The sequence below is a fragment of the Eublepharis macularius genome, chromosome 19 (assembly GCF_028583425.1).
Source record: "Eublepharis macularius isolate TG4126 chromosome 19, MPM_Emac_v1.0, whole genome shotgun sequence".
NCBI classification, from domain to species: domain Eukaryota; kingdom Metazoa; phylum Chordata; class Lepidosauria; order Squamata; family Eublepharidae; genus Eublepharis; species Eublepharis macularius.
Genome location: NC_072808.1, coordinates 23,170,763 through 23,187,364, shown reverse-complemented (window position 1 = coordinate 23,187,364; position 16,602 = coordinate 23,170,763). Strand labels below are relative to the sequence as shown.

General features: G+C 50.1%; 1 protein-coding gene across 1 annotated transcript in view; it reads right to left on the bottom strand.

Annotated features, from left to right (window-relative positions):
- The window catches only part of BCAP31 (B cell receptor associated protein 31), a 36,115-nt gene that overhangs the window by 14,178 nt on the left and 5,335 nt on the right, over positions 1-16,602 (bottom strand). The window contains exons 4-5 of the mRNA XM_055003394.1: positions 9,582-9,729; positions 1,721-1,856 (exon numbers count right to left, since the gene is read on the bottom strand). Coding sequence (XP_054859369.1) covers positions 1,721-1,856; positions 9,582-9,729 — 284 coding nt within the window. The remainder of the gene's footprint in view (positions 1-1,720; positions 1,857-9,581; positions 9,730-16,602) is intronic.

Genomic DNA, 16,602 nt, shown 5'->3' with positions numbered 1-16,602 from the left:
TGTGTGTGGTGGGGAGGGGGGAGAGATGGCTTCCTTCTTAACCTGGAATCTCACATTGCAATGCTATGAAGAAAAGCCTATTACATTTCCTCTGAGGAATTCAGGGTGGAGTACACAGTTCTCCGCCTTTTAAGCTTTGTAACAACTTCGGGAGGTAGATTAGGCTGAGTGTGTGCGGCAGGCCCAAGGTTGCTCACACAGCTTCATCACTGAGCAGGATTTGATTGTGGATCTCCCGAGGAGGAGTCCAGCCCTCTCACCGCTACGCCACACTGGCTCAGGGCTTCCTACCCAACTCATAGATCCAGAGGAGTTAGCCGTGTTAGTCTGTAGTAGCAAAATCAAAAAGAGTCCAGTAGCACCTTTAAGACTAACCAATTTTATTGCTGCATACGCTTTCGAGAATCACAGTTCTCTTCGTCAGATGCATGATCCGAACTGGTCAAATACAGAAGAGGAGGGATGAGAGGGGGACATATATCACAAGGAGACAGAATGCAATTAGCGTGGAGGCAGTCAAAGCAAAGGAATGTTTTGACTGCCTCCACGCTAATTGCATTCTGTCTCCTTGTGATATATGTCCCCCTCTCATCCCTCCTCTTCTGTATTTGACCAGTTCGGATCATGCATCTGATGAAGAGAACTTGATTCTCGAAAGCTTATGCTACAATAAAATTGGTTAGTCTTAAAGGTGCTACTGGACTCTTTTTGATTTTACCCAACTCAGACAGAGTATTTCCTCACATGAGAGAGTCTCTCGGCCAACAACTGCTCTTTGGCCAGTGTGTCCTGGGAGGGGGCAGCCCCCTGCTAGAAAGGCTCCCCACAACTCCTCTAACACTCAAGACACTGTCAAGGCAGCAATCATTTGATCAGCCTTGAAGTATTTTTATCTTGGGATGCGGGCTTTAGTATCTCCTCAAAAACGGCAGCCACAAACAGGGGGCCATCTCCTGTGCCAGGGGAGGAGTCAAGGCTATCTGACAACAGGCAGCTCTAGTTGACTGCACAAAAATTCTTTCCTGGTTTGAATTTGCACAGCCTCTCTGCGGCAGAGCTCGGCTGCCCCCGAGGCAAGTCCACACAGCGGGCACCCCACAGGAAGTCTCAAACCCATCTTTCAGCACAGGGCAAGCTAGAAGTTCTCCCAGACAATCACTTCTGTAGTTGGAAAGAATTAGGCAGGCCCTACTGTACTTTCTTCCTACTGCATGCCAATTGGGCATGGCTGAAACAGTCAAACACGTGCTATTGTAGTGTCTGTTTTACAAGGGCATTCGGTAAATATTCTGCCCACTGCACCCTTAAGTGAAACCGCTCTGGCAAGGACCCACAGGCCCCATTTTGGGGGGAGAACAGCACACACAGAAATACCCCGGACACAGCTTTCCAGTAGTCCGAGAACCTGGAAATCTTTGGCTGGATGAAGAGCAACAACTCGTTCATCTGCAAGAATTCACAGGTGCTTAGAGATTAAAAGATCGTTCAATAAGAGACACGTTTCCTGTTCAGTTTTACTGGCAGGTAAATTATTTGCATCAGTGCCAACTGTATACAAGCTGAAGATAACCCCCAACCAGAGTTGCCCGTAACTGAAGATAACCCCCAACCAGAGTTGCCCGTAACTCAGGCCTTAGGAACTCCCAACCACCGCCAATTCATCTGCCCCCTCGAGAGCCTGAGCTAGAGATGCCTCCCCCTTCATAGCTCCGCCAGGTACCTTCTTCAGCTTGTCGTTCTCCTCCATGTATTTCTTTGCGGCGTCACTGGCTCCTTCGGCCTGCTTCTTGAAAGCTTCGTTGGAGGCCAGCGTGGTGGCATGCTGGGAGATGAGCGTCACCAGGCGCCTGAGCAGGCTGAGGGGAGGCAGAGGCAGGGGGAGTATCAAACCACAGCAGAGTTAAAACTCAGGGGCAGAAACCAGTCTAAAGAACCCAGGAACTTCGGACCCCAGAAAAACCTCACCAGTCTGCCTCAGGCTTACATCAACAGCAGCCAACTAGAGGCAGGATTCACCTCTGACCTCCAGGCAGGAGTGAAGCGTTTCAGAGCGGAGGCTTGGACTGTGGCCACTAAGAAGCAAGGTTGCCAAGTCTCAGGAAGGAAACTAAAGTGGCTTCCTCAAGAGGCGAGGTTCGCCGCCATGAGGCATATGCCTGGGGCTTGCTTTTTTCCAGAGGGAAAGAAGAAATGCAGGGCGCTCTTCGCTAACCTCCCCACGTTATGTCTGCTTGACCACCCACGTTACCGAGCATGAAACAGCACTACAAAACACCACCCTTCAGAGGTACTGTTCCCACGCTGGAGAACTCTGCGGGGAAGCCTCGTCCGAGCGGCACAGCCGGGATCCAAGCCCCGTCCCGCCGCTGTAGCACAGCCCATGTCAGAGAACCCAAGGGCTTCCGTACTCTCTCTACCCTCAGGGCGGCAAGTAGCAGCAAATCAGCGCGGCACGCTTCCCTCAAACGGGCAATAAAGGGGCAGGTGCACTCAGCGTGGCTCTGTCTCCCCCCCCCCCGCCGCCCCCCCCAGGGCACCATGTTGGCCCTTTTTGCTCATTTTGTTTTTATGAGATTCTTACAGCATGTCTCCAAAAGAGGGAAGCAATTCCCTCACAGCATGTGATTTGGGAACTGCTGCTCATGCTATAGTGCTGCGAAAATATTCACAACAAGCCAAGTCATAAAAGGGCTGCCGGAACACACAGGGCCCACGACTTCAGTCAGTTCTTAAGCCGCGGGCAGGCACGGGGGGGCCGGGGGGGGGACAGCCTCAGCTCAAGACTTTCAACAAAGGCCCTGCTTAAAAACAGGCTTTCCTGGGGTGGGGGGTGACACTTTCTGCGACCCTGAGCAAGCGTGGGCCCTGGCTCAACCTTAAGATTCTCTCCTGAAGACCGTCTCAGAGCTGCTAAGCTGGAAATCCCCTGGCGGGCAGTCTTGGGAAGCCAATGCCAGTCGGGTTACTGAGCTGGACGCCTGACTGAGAAGTGCAGTTCCTTCTCTCCCTGTTGAGATATGCATCCCAGCTGCCCAAGGCAGCTCCACAGAACGGCCTCCGAGCCTAACAGCATCCTCGTTATGCACCCACACCACCGTTTCTCATAAGATCCAAAGCAAAGATCTCTCTACACCCCTCCCCATCCCACCTACAGAGGACTCCCTTGGTGATTCTTCATCTTGTACATGAGCCAAGATAGGGGCAAACAAGAGTGAGCAGCTGAGATGCAGACAGCAAAGGGCTCTTCCAAAGCCTCTAAAGCCTCCACCATCTTTTGCAAGAATGACTTGGGGAGGGGGGGGGACAGGACTGGCCAGCCCTCACTTACTTCAAGATGGGACCCTTTTTGTTGTTGATGCCAAAGAGTTTGCTGGCTAAGCCTCTCCACCTAGCTGCCTATTCAGCTCCTTCCTGAAAAAGCTCAGAGTCCAAAGCCTCTGGGGCCTGCTTCCTACCGCTGTCTCTTTCTTCTGGTACTTAAACCCAGTGCTCCTTGTTTGGGGAGGAACAATCTCAGCCTGTATCCAACTGAGTGGTTAAGAACACTTAAGCGCCCTTCACACGTCTTAATGGAGATGGAGGAGATTTCCACCAACTCCCCCCTCCCACTGCAGCCCACAGAACCCCCTAAAATTTCATTCGAGGGGATCAGGAGACTCAAGGACATCGTGGTGGCAGTCGGCCAGGACGGGGGGAGAGTCTGTAGAAACGGCCACTTGAGCGCTCTTAGTAACTGCAGGGCTGGGTACAGGTCACTGCCGCAAGAGAAAACAAAGCAATCCCTGCAGGCACTCAGAGCAACTGAGACCAGTTGCTGCCAACCCACACCCCTCCTTAAGGAAGCAGCCGGTTCAAGGGAAAGAGACAACACGAATGCCAAGATTACAAGAAAGGGGGGGGGGTGCCATGGGCCTGAAGCCGCTGCCATGTGGCAAGACCCCTGCAGGCCTCCACACCAACAATCTATTGACCCCCCCCCACACACACACACACACAGGCTGCCATATCTACCAGCTACCAGAACAAATTAGTTGTAACTGGGGGTGGGCAGCAGCTGGGAAAGTGAAGGAACAGCTCCCATTCAAGGCCTTCATCCATCGGCGGCAGCAGCACTTCCCTGGGCTTCTGCTGCCACCCAATGGCCACTGCTCAGCCTACTTAGCAGCCAGGGGCTGATCAAACTACGGGGGGGGGGGACCACACCAATGCAGCCCCTCCCCCCGCCCAGAGAAGCAGCCTCCTGGAACAGCTCTGCACCACCAGGAGTTGGCCCAGCGCCCCAGTCGGATGGTTGGCAGCTCTGCTCAAGTGGAAGGCTCCAACGCGTTTCTGTAGGAAACCTATTCTTAAGAGCCAGAGTTAAAAAGGGGGCACTGGCGGCCGCGTTTCATACGGAAAAAGTCTCGCTCTTATGTTTATGAATTCTGGATACAATATGGGTTTCAATTCACTTAATTTGTTTTCACTGTCATGTGTACTTTGTGCAACTAAATTAACTGAACTGGCACAAAGGGAGCTGCTTTGAACGGGGAGAGGCGAGGCAGGAAGACAAGCAGGGAAACCCAACAGGGCCTCGGAACATCAGCTGGAGCCCATGCCTGCATTCCCCCTGAGAGGGGGCAGCTGCCAGGGTCGAGCTACTGATGAGGGCCACTGCTGGTGATCCCCTCCCCTGCCATTCCAAGCGCCCGGCTCTATTTATTTATTTGATTCGATTTATACCCCGCCCTCCCCACAGATGGGCTCAGTGCGGCTGAGGAAGGGGGTGTAGGTGGTACACAGCAGTGGCACCCCTGGAGGCAGCACTCCCAGCCACACTGTTAGGGAAAGGACATGCAGGCAGCTGAGAGGGCGCACGGGGAGGGGGGGAGAGATGGGGGCAAGCTGGGGGGGGGTCTCTCTGCCTAAGGTCCTAATAACCTGGAACCAGCCCTATGCAAGATCCAGCTCTGGGCTCCCTCAGAAGCCCGAAGACGGTGAGGGGTCGGGAGACAAAGCCCTAGGGGGAAAGGGTGAAGGAGCTTGGAACGTTTAGCCTGGAGAGGAGACGGCGGAGAGGTGATAGGATAACCATCTTCAAGTACTTGAAGGGCTGCCATATATAGAGGATGGTGCGGAGTTGTTTTCCACTGCCCCAGAAGATCAGACCAGAACTAATGGGTTTGAAATTAAATCAAGAGTTTTTGGCTAAACATTAGGGAGAACTTCCTGACAGTCAGAGCGGTCCCTCAGCGGAACAGGCTTCCTCGGGAGGTGGTGGGCTCCCCTTCTTTGGAGGTTTTTAAGCAGAGGCTAGATGGCCATCTGACAGCAATGTTGATCCTGTGAACTGGGCAGATCATGAGAGGAAGGGCAGGAAGGGTTACATCTTAGTGCTTAGTTCTCATGGCCCCTTCTTACATGCCCAGGGTAAGGCCGATCGCCACCTTGCGGTCAGGTAGCAATTTCCCCCAGGCCAGTTTGGCTAGGGATCCTGACGGTGTTTTGCCATCTTCTGGGCATGGAGCAGGGGTCACTGGCTGTGTGTGGAAAAAGGGGAGATAGTTGTGAATTTCCTGCATTTTGCAGGGTGTTCCAACCCCTTGGATTCTAAAGAAAAGTCCAAAAATGGACTCAAAACCAGAACATCCTGCCCTTTTACAACACGCACCAGAGAAGTGGAAGCTCCAGCTGCAGAGCCTTGCCTTGTAGGCTCATTTATGGCCCGCAGGCTTTGTTCATCCCCTTCGCCAGCTGCCTTGGCCAGCCAACAGCAACTGCCCTTTAAGCCAGGGTGCTGGACAGGCAGATACCGGAGCGGACATCAAGGTCCTGCCGTGCATCTCCAGTGCCAGGAAAGGGAGAGCTCCCTGTGTCAGTGGGGCTGTGAGCTGCCTTTGAGCAGCTGACACAGACCACAAACTCCACTCAAATCGGGGGGGGGGGGGGGGAAGAGACCAGGTGGTCTAGAATTCCACTCCTAGTTGCTGACAAACTTGCTAGCTTCTAAATATAGAAGAAGTGAAGCAGGCTTAAAGTCACATCCTCTTATTTGACGTGACAGCTCTGTATGTGCAAACCCTGCTGTCTTGTGCAAAAGCACTCTACACATGCTCAGAGGCATTGCAGCTTCACGTTTTGTCAGCAGGCCATCTGGGCAGTGAACTTTAAATGGACGCTTAAAGCGGAATGCTGCTAGCCTGCCACCTCGTGGCTACCAGCTGCACAGCACCCCAGTTCAGTCACTGAAACCAACTTCATTCAAATTTTTTGCAGTTCAGCAAATGTGGGCGGAACAGCAAACGGTGGCCTCTGAACTATGAAAGGCCACTCTGTGGCGCTTCCAACCGAGTGCATACAGGTAAGACGATGCATGTGGCAGGAAACATATGGGGCTGCTGGATTTACACTCCCAGCTTAGGCAGCTGACTTCTGCAGGAACCCTCCACTACACCTAAGCTGTCAAATAGGCCCCAAACAACAGCCACATTTGCCTGTAGAGTCTATCAGGCCTCAAAGAGGAACCTGCCACAGCAGAGTCTTTCTTCCCTCCTATGGGCTCTGGCTCGCCCACACATCTGAAGGATAAGGATCTAAGCAGAACATGCACACAGAGAGCAAAACCAGGGAGACGAAGGAAGCTCTTTGCAGCTCACAGCAGGCTTGTCTCCAAGGCCAGGGGAGGGGGGGGGGAGACAGAGGGGAAGTCTGGCAGGTTGAGACACGACCCTTACCAGAAAAGGACTACCTGTTACTTTACAACTAAGCAGGACTTTCTTACTCATGTGCAGCTAACAGGATGCACTGTTCCAGAAAACAATGAAACATCCGTGATGTTCAAAAACTGCAGGTCATATCTGCTAACTGATCAAGAAAGAAACTGATAACAGCGTGGGAAGTACAATGAGTTGCCTAGGTTCAAACCCTGACCAAATGTTCCCGTTTCTCTTCTCCCTGCAGGCTAGAGAGTGTTTGCTAGTGTTTTAAGGCGGAAAGAAGTCTTTCCCAGTAAGCCACATGAAATTGCCCAGTGTTAATAGGGCAGTGATACAGACACACAGGGAAAATACACAAGCGTGCTGTGCAAACTGCATTTCACTGTTCAATGGCATTTTTTTAAAACCCTGACAGCCATTGCTTCCCAGAAGACTTCGCTCAGGACTGCAATATGTCAAGAGTGCATCTGAGGAAATGGCCCTTTTTTACAAGGGGGAGCCTGAATCCAGGCAATCACTGAAACTTTTGGGCAGATTTAATGAAATATCCAGCAAAGAGGTATGTTGTCCAAGAGGGGTTTGGAGCCCAGGTCTGCTCATTTTGCAAAGCTCTAAGGCTGGTTCGCACCACAGCTCATCCACCACATGACGGCTTCAGCACGTGAATGCACCACCAGCCTCAAACTTTGCTGTCCTCTGAAGTCCCCTCAAAATACAACGGTTTTTAAAATCCTAGCCAGGAGATTACTTCTGTGGGGGAGGCTCGAAACTTAACAGGAAACTGTGCAGAGGAATCCAGCTTTCTAAAGGAGTTGGCTCCTACGTTCAGCAGGCAGGCCTGTTTTAGAGAACCCAAGCGGCACGCTGTGTTCAGACCAGCTGTGGTCGCCACAGGCAGGTCTTTGCCATCAGGGCAGAATAGCCATCACCTGCGGCACTCTGCAAAGGTTGAGGATGCAGAATTGCCACTTTGAGTCTAGAAGCCTAAGGCCAGAGGAGTCAGGCCTTTGTGCACGTGGCAACGCCACAGGAGCAGAGAGTGAGTGCAGAACCTGCCTTGCTTCAGGAAAGTTGCAGTTTCCATTCTCACAAATATAAAAACTCAAGGTTCTAGTCCTTATGGCTGTGGAGATTTGCTTGAAAGCATGTGGAGAGCAGAGCTGCATGAAGACACCAGTCATAATGGCTCACATGGCCATGGCCCTTTGCCCTCCTTCAAACCCATGTCATGCGAAGACAGGAAGCTGCTTTACGGCTGCCTTGGATTCTTTGTCTATCAAGGTCAGCTGTGTCTACTCTCCATGGTGGCAGAAGAGGCAGCAGGCAGAGGTCTTTCACGTCACCTACTACCTGATCTTCTTAAGTGGAGATGCTGGGAATTGAACCCGGGGCCTCCTGCTCCAAAGAAGATGCTCTGCCGCTGAGCCACGGCACCTTCCTTTCAGGCACCCGAATCAGAAATATGGGCTGCTGGCCCTTAATGACGCAAAACGTTGGGAATATATGGTTGAACTTGGCAACGTAAATAGCCAGCTTCAAACAGAGCCCAGGAGCTTTCGCTGTAAGTAGTTACAAGGGAATTTTCACTGAGATACAAACTCTACCTCTATGGATACAGATTGATTGACTGTATAGTTGGTGCTGGGGTGGGGGGAGAACCCTTCTACTATAGGCGGCCAAAATCACCTTCTGAAATAACCCCCATGCCAGAAATAAAAGGAGCTGTGTTGTGTCAACAACCAAAACATCTCTGCACCAAAGCAGGGCCGGGGACCGCTGGCCTGCCAAGACTCCCACTTTAAACTCTTTGCCATCTCAACTACACCTTTAACAGCTTCCTGGGTAATAAAGAAACGAATACATACATACTGCTGTTGACTAACAAATTAATCAACAGCAGAAGGGACCAGAAGTCACGGAACATTGCACCTTGCGGTACTTTTAGGAACAGCAGCAAATCTGAGACCCGGGACCATTTGCCATCCCAGAATGGTGTGTTTTGGTTCGTATTTGCAAAGAGGAAAGTGTCAACTCCTGAGTCTTGCACCCACCTGAGAGCCCGAACAGGGGGTGGGGAGTGAACACCAAGGGTGCTACACTCTGGCTCAGCAGTTTGATGCTGGGCCGCCTCTGACTGATGTTTGTCCAACTGACCACCCCTAACATAAATCGGGGGGGGGGGAAGCAGCCAGGACCCCCCAACTCCACATGTGGCAACTACATCGGTTCAACGCCTGGATGATTGCCAGGTTCTACCAGAAAGGAAAAAGGGGCAGTGAAACGAAGCAGGAATACTCTGAGGGGTGGGGTAAGAGGGGAGAAGAACAGAAGGCAGCCCCACAGCTGCTCCAGAAGGAGCCTTTAGCATGGAAATGGGTCCTTGAAAAGGGGGGGGCACCCTTGCCTACCAGATGAGGCAGGTCTCAGAAGCCCAATAACCAGCTGGGGGGGGGGGCGGGTGGTCAGTGTCTTCCATAGTTCTTCCCATGATTAAAGACCAGAACATGCAAGACAACAAAAAAACTTTCAATTTGAATAACACCTGCAGGTTGCAGAATTTTCTTGGAACACGATTTGGACTATCTGGGTGTACGGTGTACACGCAGCCTTGCACAAGAAGGTTGTGCAAAGCTGTATCGAGCTCTGGAGCCAAGACCCAGGTACCAGGTGCGTGCCCGCCCTTCCATGATGGAGCACAAAAGGAGATCCTCCTTCCTCAAAGGGGGAGGCAAATGCTCTCTTGGAAGCTCCTGGCTGCTATGGACAGATCTGCACCAGGACTCGGTGAGATGAGACACGGATCCATTTACCAGGGCCTCTCTGACGGCCACCAGCCCCTTCGCTCTTTATGACTCAGGCTCAAGAACGCCCCTGGCAAATACTCACAAGGACATCAAGAGCGAGAAGCCAGCAATGTACAGGTTGCGCTGGGCTCGGAAAAGCTTCATGTGAAAATGCTCCACAGCCCCAGGGTTGTTTTGCAGATTCACTTTCTCGGTCACATCATCGTATTTCCGGATCTCTCGGATGGCATCTGCAAGTTGGCACAAAACAGATGGCTGCACACCAGAAGCACTGCAAACTCAGCTTAAGAACTTGGGCGCCAGCCCCCGGTTAAGCCTCAGCCCCCAATTCAACCTTCTGCTACGACATAATGGGTTTAAAAACTCCAAAAGGTTAACTGTATTCGATTTAGAGATGTGGAGGCCTGGGGGGAAAGAAATGGAAAGTTCAGGGGAAAGGGGGATTTAAAAGGAATTTTTCTCAAATTTTCTGAAGAAAAAATGAGAAATTTGGGGAGCACTCAAAAAGCTCCTATGAAATATCTTTTTGGATGAAAATCCAATGGAAAAAACTGCGCGCGCGCACGCGCGCACGCGCACGCGCACACACACACACACGGAGTTGACATACACCATTTCCATTTTTTTTTGTTTAAATATAAACAATTTAGGCAACAATTAAACATGTTACAACGTGTTTAATGTTAATACATTATGAAAGAGTTCAGAGATTTCAAAGTTATAAAATTTATAAAATGTAATTTAATAACCAGACTTGCTGGCAACCTGACCAACTGCGACTCAGAATTTCCATCCATATAAATACACTCTCTTGTTCACTATGGAATTTGTTTTCCATCCACTTTTATTGTTTTCTACCTTCCACTTTTATTTTTTCCTACCTCTCAGCTGACAAAAATTAAATATATATGCACTATACCAGTATAGCACGCACGAATCTGCAACTCTTGAGTGTACTTGCAATAGAAAAAGATTGTATTTATGCATTTAGAATCCGTAAATATGCCAAGTCGTACAATTATATATGCTAATTTACAAATGATGCATTTTATATCGCTCAACCAAGTTTTAAGTTTAAAGAAATATGGATAATATTTCAGTTTCCCCCCAAATCTCTATTGTCTCGGGGGGGGGGAGCATTTCCCCCTCCCAATGGGTTCAAAAATGTCTGCCTGCAAACCTCTAATTTGGTAGAAACAACAATAACAGGCAGGAGTCAACTGGCACGGTAAAGACCAGCAACAGATTCCAGTGCAAATGTTCCTCGAAGCTCACTTCCTCAAATGCACCTCTGACTCACGAAACCTTACACTGGAATACATTTTGGTAGCCTTCACTGCACCACGGGTTCCCCATTAGATTCTGCCTTTCATGTCTCTCCCAAGCAAAAGCCTCACGGCAACAGCACCAAGGGAAGTGAACGCTTGGCCAGTGTGCTATTTCAGGGGTGCTGCTTAACCCGCAAGATCACGTGCCTATTCCTCGTTCTGCCTTTTTAAGCAATACGAGAAGGACCTCACAACAGATTCTCAGGGACACACGGCAAGGGCCACACAAAGGCAACTCTTTGCTCCTGCTTCTGGGAATCCGATGGGAAAGATTAAATCGCATTAATTATATCTGATGTAACATATCCAATTATCATTCCCTTAAACATAGGCTGCAGCACAGACGAGCGGAGGAGGAACTGATCCTGACAGCTACTAAAACCACTGCTGGGCCAGGACAGGCCAATCTTTTGCAGAACCTCGGAACCCAATTTTAGACAGTCTCCCTCCCCCCTGCAAACTTATTTTATTTACTTCACTTATACCCTGCTTATCTTCCCAGCGGGAACTCAAAACCTCTGAGGATAAAAGGCAGGAGCAGAGAATGACTTCACAACAACCTTGTGAGGTAGGTTAGGCTGAGAGAAAGCAACTGGCCCAAGGTTACTCTGTGAACATAGATGGCAGAGCAGGGATTCGAATCTGGGTCTCCCAAATCCTAACCACCAGACCATGCTGCCTTGCACTCCATTGCATCTGACGAAGAGAACTGTGATTCTCAAAAGCTTATGCTATAATAAAGTTGGTTAGTCTTAAAGGTGCTACTGGACTCTTTTTGATTTTGCACTCCATTGTAATGCTACCCACTACACAATTTCGATTTATATACTGCCCTTCAGGACAACTTAATGCCCACTCAGAGCAGTTTACAAAGTATGTTCTTTTTATCCCCACAACAATCCCCCTATGAGGTGGGTGGGGCTGAGAGAGCTCTGAAAGAGCTGTGACCGACCCAAGGTCACCCTGCTGGCTTCAAGTGGAGGAGTGGGGAATCAAACCCAGCTCTCCAGGTTAGAGTCCTGCTGTTCTTAACCACTACACCAAACAGGCTCTATACAATGGATCCAGCTCAACCACATCCCTTCCTGAAGAGCTGCTGGCTGTTTTGTTCTTAAAGAAGCAGAGGGCTGCCAAGACACGCTTCAGGCTCACCAGCCACAAAAACGTTTGCCAGCTCGTCTGCCCACCGCAACCTTTAAACAGTAAACTAGCCTAGAAGCTGAAGCTGACCCGGCAACCAGAAAGAGGCCACTTCCGAGCTCTAGGGCAAGCAAGTGGCCTTTCAGGGCCTTGCTGTGACTCCCAGAGCCCCAGAACGATGCCCGGGGTCAGGATCAAGTGCACAGAGAGTGTAGGAGGAGGGCCAGCAGCCACCCTCCAGAGAATCATCTGAAATGTGGCAAAATACCCTGTTCTACCTGGGGAGCTGCAATGAGTGAGAGACATCCCAAGCAGAGATGCCTGCTTTGAAGCTGGGGAGGTCGGCGTGTTTCCCTGATGCTTGGGTATAGGAAGGACTGGTTTACCCAACATCAAAAGAGCTTCTGAACTATCCAATGAGCAAAACGGATTTCCCTAAATCTGGATAGCCTCCAACCTTCAGATGACGTCTGGAAACATGGATCCCATTTGAGGACCTGCTTCTCAGCACAAATTCTTCTTCTTGACTGACTCTTTCCCATCAAGGTACTTCTATTAGATTTAAATCTTTATTCTTTATCAAAATAAGCCCTGATCCTTTTAAATCCAGCCAAGACAGAATATAAATGCATATTAAAATCAATCCAATCAGTGATGAACATATGCGTGCAATAAAAAATTAATCTCCTAACATTTCTCAATCTTAATTACGAAAATCAGATCCTACTTAGTCATGCATTACAAAAACACGTAGACACACACCTCATTTAAGAACTTCTGCATGAGATTTCCTTCACCCAATCACCAAAACCCTAGTTTCTTATCTTGGCAACATCCTTTTATACTAAATGACAGTTGCTATATAAAAAGATATCTTTAAGACCTTTTACACATAACAATAATAGAAAATTTGACTGTTCCGACATTTAGCTCATTCTTCATATTTTTAATCATGTGACATTTTGCTAAAGCCGACTTTTGATACCCCTGCGCACTTGCACAGATCAGAGCCCATAAATCTTTAGATATATAAAAAATACCACAAATTAGATTAACAGATTACACTTAGTTTGTTCTAGTAATTAAAAACTCATGTATCTACTCTTTTCCAACTACTTTTAATTAGTTGTCCAAGATAAAAGAACATGCGCATTTTTGCACTACTCACTAATGAATTGCATGAAAGGTCATGCAAAGTATACTAAAATGCATATGTATAATTTGAGTACATAGGATTAAAATCATCTCTCTGTGACAGGCAAATGGAAACAGGCCACCAGGACAGGTCACTGTCCTGGTGGGAATACAGAAATCTTTCCAGCCAGAAGGCGTCACTCGCACAGCCTACAGCGCCTCTCCCAGGCCAGTTTCTGGGTTCATCCTACAGGCCTCAAGCGCTCCCCTGGAAAACGAGCCGGTGAACAAGCTCAATTCAAGGTCTTTGTGTTTTAACTGTAGAAGCCACAATGGCAAAACTCCGGCCATTTCCGGGAGCTCCTGCTCCCCTTCCTTGCCGCCACCCCCATGAGCCAAGTTCAGCAAATCTGAGGCACGAGCTGCTTGATCCACACATGAGGGGGGAAGTGAGGGATGCATCCGAGTTAATAAACGTCGGGCGTCATCACCCTCCGAGGCCCAGTTAGTGCCTGGAACTGCATCCCAAGCAAGCTTTGGCAGGTTCCCCCACTGGCACACAGACCATCAACAGAAATGTCAAGCTTTTGGAGAACTCTCTCCGGTCACTGAAAGGTAGCCTGAGACCTGAAGCCAAGCCTGAAGCCTTGATTTTATTGTGACATTTAGAAATGGATGTTCATTTAGATTTTGCATTCCCCAAGTAGCTTCAAGGATCCTAGGAGTGGCAAAGTGAAATATTGGTTTAAAAAACTGGATCCTCCCTGAAGTAAGTTCAACTGTACTGAAAACGAAACAGAACTTCTATACACATTCGGGATTAAAACTGATATCCCCCTTTGCCCAGTGGCTCAAAGCAACTTCTAGAAAGAGTGCTAACCATTTAGCATAAGCCACAAACTGCCTGAAGCCCCCTTTGCCTGCAAGCCAAGTCAAGCCTCAGACTCCTTGAAGTAGGAAGGACTTCCGTCGCCTTCTCACCTCTGCGGAGGTTGTCTCAAGAGTCCAGGGCTACAGCAGAGAAGGGACACTGTTGGGCTGTAGAGTGTCCCGAGGGCTGGGCTGAAAGAGAGGGCTGGGCTCAGCGAGTGCCTTGGGAAAGGACCGGGCCCAAGCCACAGTTTCAGAGTCACCCATCACAACTTTCTGGGTTTGCCCAGATGTTTAAAAGGGACAGAAACCAATCCAGCACAGCGCCCTACTGAGTGTTTCTCAACGTCTCTGCAATACTGAGGGCTCCACTACGGCAAAACCAGAAGAGTGATCTGATTAAAACCCAGAGACCCATTTGCTTTATTCAGATCATCCACACAAGCCACTAAGGCAGTCTCTGACCCAAAGCCAGGTTCAAGCCCCGAGCCGTATCTACCAACACTACTGAGGGTGGGGCCATGGCTTGGTGGGAGACCGTCTGTGGGGTATGCAGAGGGCCCCAAGTTCAGCCCCCAGAATCTCTAGTTGAGAGGGAGCAGGTGATGAGAGCGACCCACCTTGAGACCCTGGAGAGGGTCTCAAGGCTGCCCTGGAGAGACAACAGGTTTGACTCAGGATAAAGCAGCCACGTGTCTCTTGTTGGCCCCTCCCAAACCGCCTCAGCCAAGCATGCTGCCCTTCAAACCAGAACCTCTTCACCTGCCTGACAGAGATGGGCAAACTGGCCAAGCACCAGCATGCCCCTCAGCTGCCCATGCTCCTCTCCCCATTCATGTGCCACTTCGGTCACACTGGGGCCCATCACAAGGACCAAGCCATGCACAGACGATAACCAAGCTGCAACACATCTGAGTTCACCCCCCAGAAACACAGACCCTGCCTAGGGAGGTGGTGAGCTCCCCCTCACTGGCAGTTTTCAAGAACAGGCTGGATGAATACTTGTCAGAGATGCTTTAGGCTGATCCTGCACTGGGCAGGGGGTTGGACTAGATGGTCTGTATGGCCCCTTCCAACTCTATGATTCTATGACCCCCACATCCCTCCCTACTAGGCCAAAATATCATCACTAACAAGTCCGCAGTGAGGCAGTCTACAACGGAGGCATACCAGACCCTTGGCACTTGCTTGGCACTCAGGGCGAGAGCTCAACCCAAGCAACAGAGGCAATGCCAGCTCTGCCGGGCCAGCAGCACAGGAGAAGGCCCACTTTCTTCTCCCAGGCACTGCACAGCCACCAGCTGAGTCCAAGGCAAAACCCACAGAGTGCCACTAGGGCACGGCTTGCTCCAAGCTTGCCCGGCCAAGTTCAACCCTCCCCCTCCCTGTCCAGTTTTGTTTGCCAGCCCACAACCATTTTCACAGGTAGGTGCTGCATTTTCTTTCAGTGCCTGGGCCAAACAGGCTGCCTATCTGCTCTGAAAATCCCCCTGCCCCCTCCCCTGGGAACCTGCCAGAGGCAGCTACCCCTGGGCAAGTTCCCAACTCACTTTCCTGCCAAGGGGATATTCCGGTTCCTAGAAGACAGTCAAGTGCCTCCACAGGGACAGAGGCTGTGAGGAAGGAAAGGGGCAACTGGACTCGCTCCCCTGGCGAACGCACAGGCAGTTCTGAGCTATTGAAGTTGCAAGCTTTATGAATTGCAAACTGTAGGCTGAAAACTTATTTTTGAGAAGGATCGACAACTAGAAATTGACTCCCAACCAATTCCACTCAGAAAGGCCCTTTGGGGTCCCGCGGTCACTCAAAACGAGGAAGGGCTAGAAAGCAGCCCCGGCCTTCTCTAATGGGTGGAAGGCCTTACCCTCAGCGTTCAGTTTGAGTAGCTATCTTGCATGTTACGATTATGCTCCCTTATTGATTGCATGATTGATTGATTGCATTTCTAGACTGCCCTCCCCGTCAGACGGGCTCAGAGCGGTGTGACAGCATACCAATTTGTAACAGACAGTTTAAAAACACTAAAAACATAAACAAACATTAAAACACTATTCCGTATACAATCAAAATTCCTCAATTGGTGGATATAAATATTAAAATACAGCATTTTAGGCACAGGGCTTGGCTCTTACATCATGCCCTGCGTCACACTTATGAGCTCCTGCATGGGTGGTGGACTGTCTTCAGTGGTATGGCTGGCTGCAGGCCTGGCAGAGAGAGAACAAATCCCGCTGGGCCCTAGTTTCCTCAGACAGAGAGTTCCACCAGGTCGGAGCCAGGACCGAAAAGGCCCTGGCTCTGGTAGAGGCCAGATGGACCTCCCTGGGGCCAGGAACCATCAGCAACTGCTTATTGGCTGATTGAAGCAACCTCCAGGGAACATATGGGGAGAGGCGGTCCCGAAGGAATGCTGGGCCCAGTCTGCATAGGGCTTTATAGGTCAACACCAGAACCTTGAACCGGACCGGGTACTCAACTGGTAACCAGTGCAGCTAGCAGAGGATGGGTGTTATATGTGCCACAGTTGGAGCTCTGGCAACCACTCGTGCAGCTGCATTCTGAACCAGCTGCAGTTTCCAGATCAAGCCCAAGGGAAGCCCCACGTAGAGCGAATTACAGTAGTCTAATCTG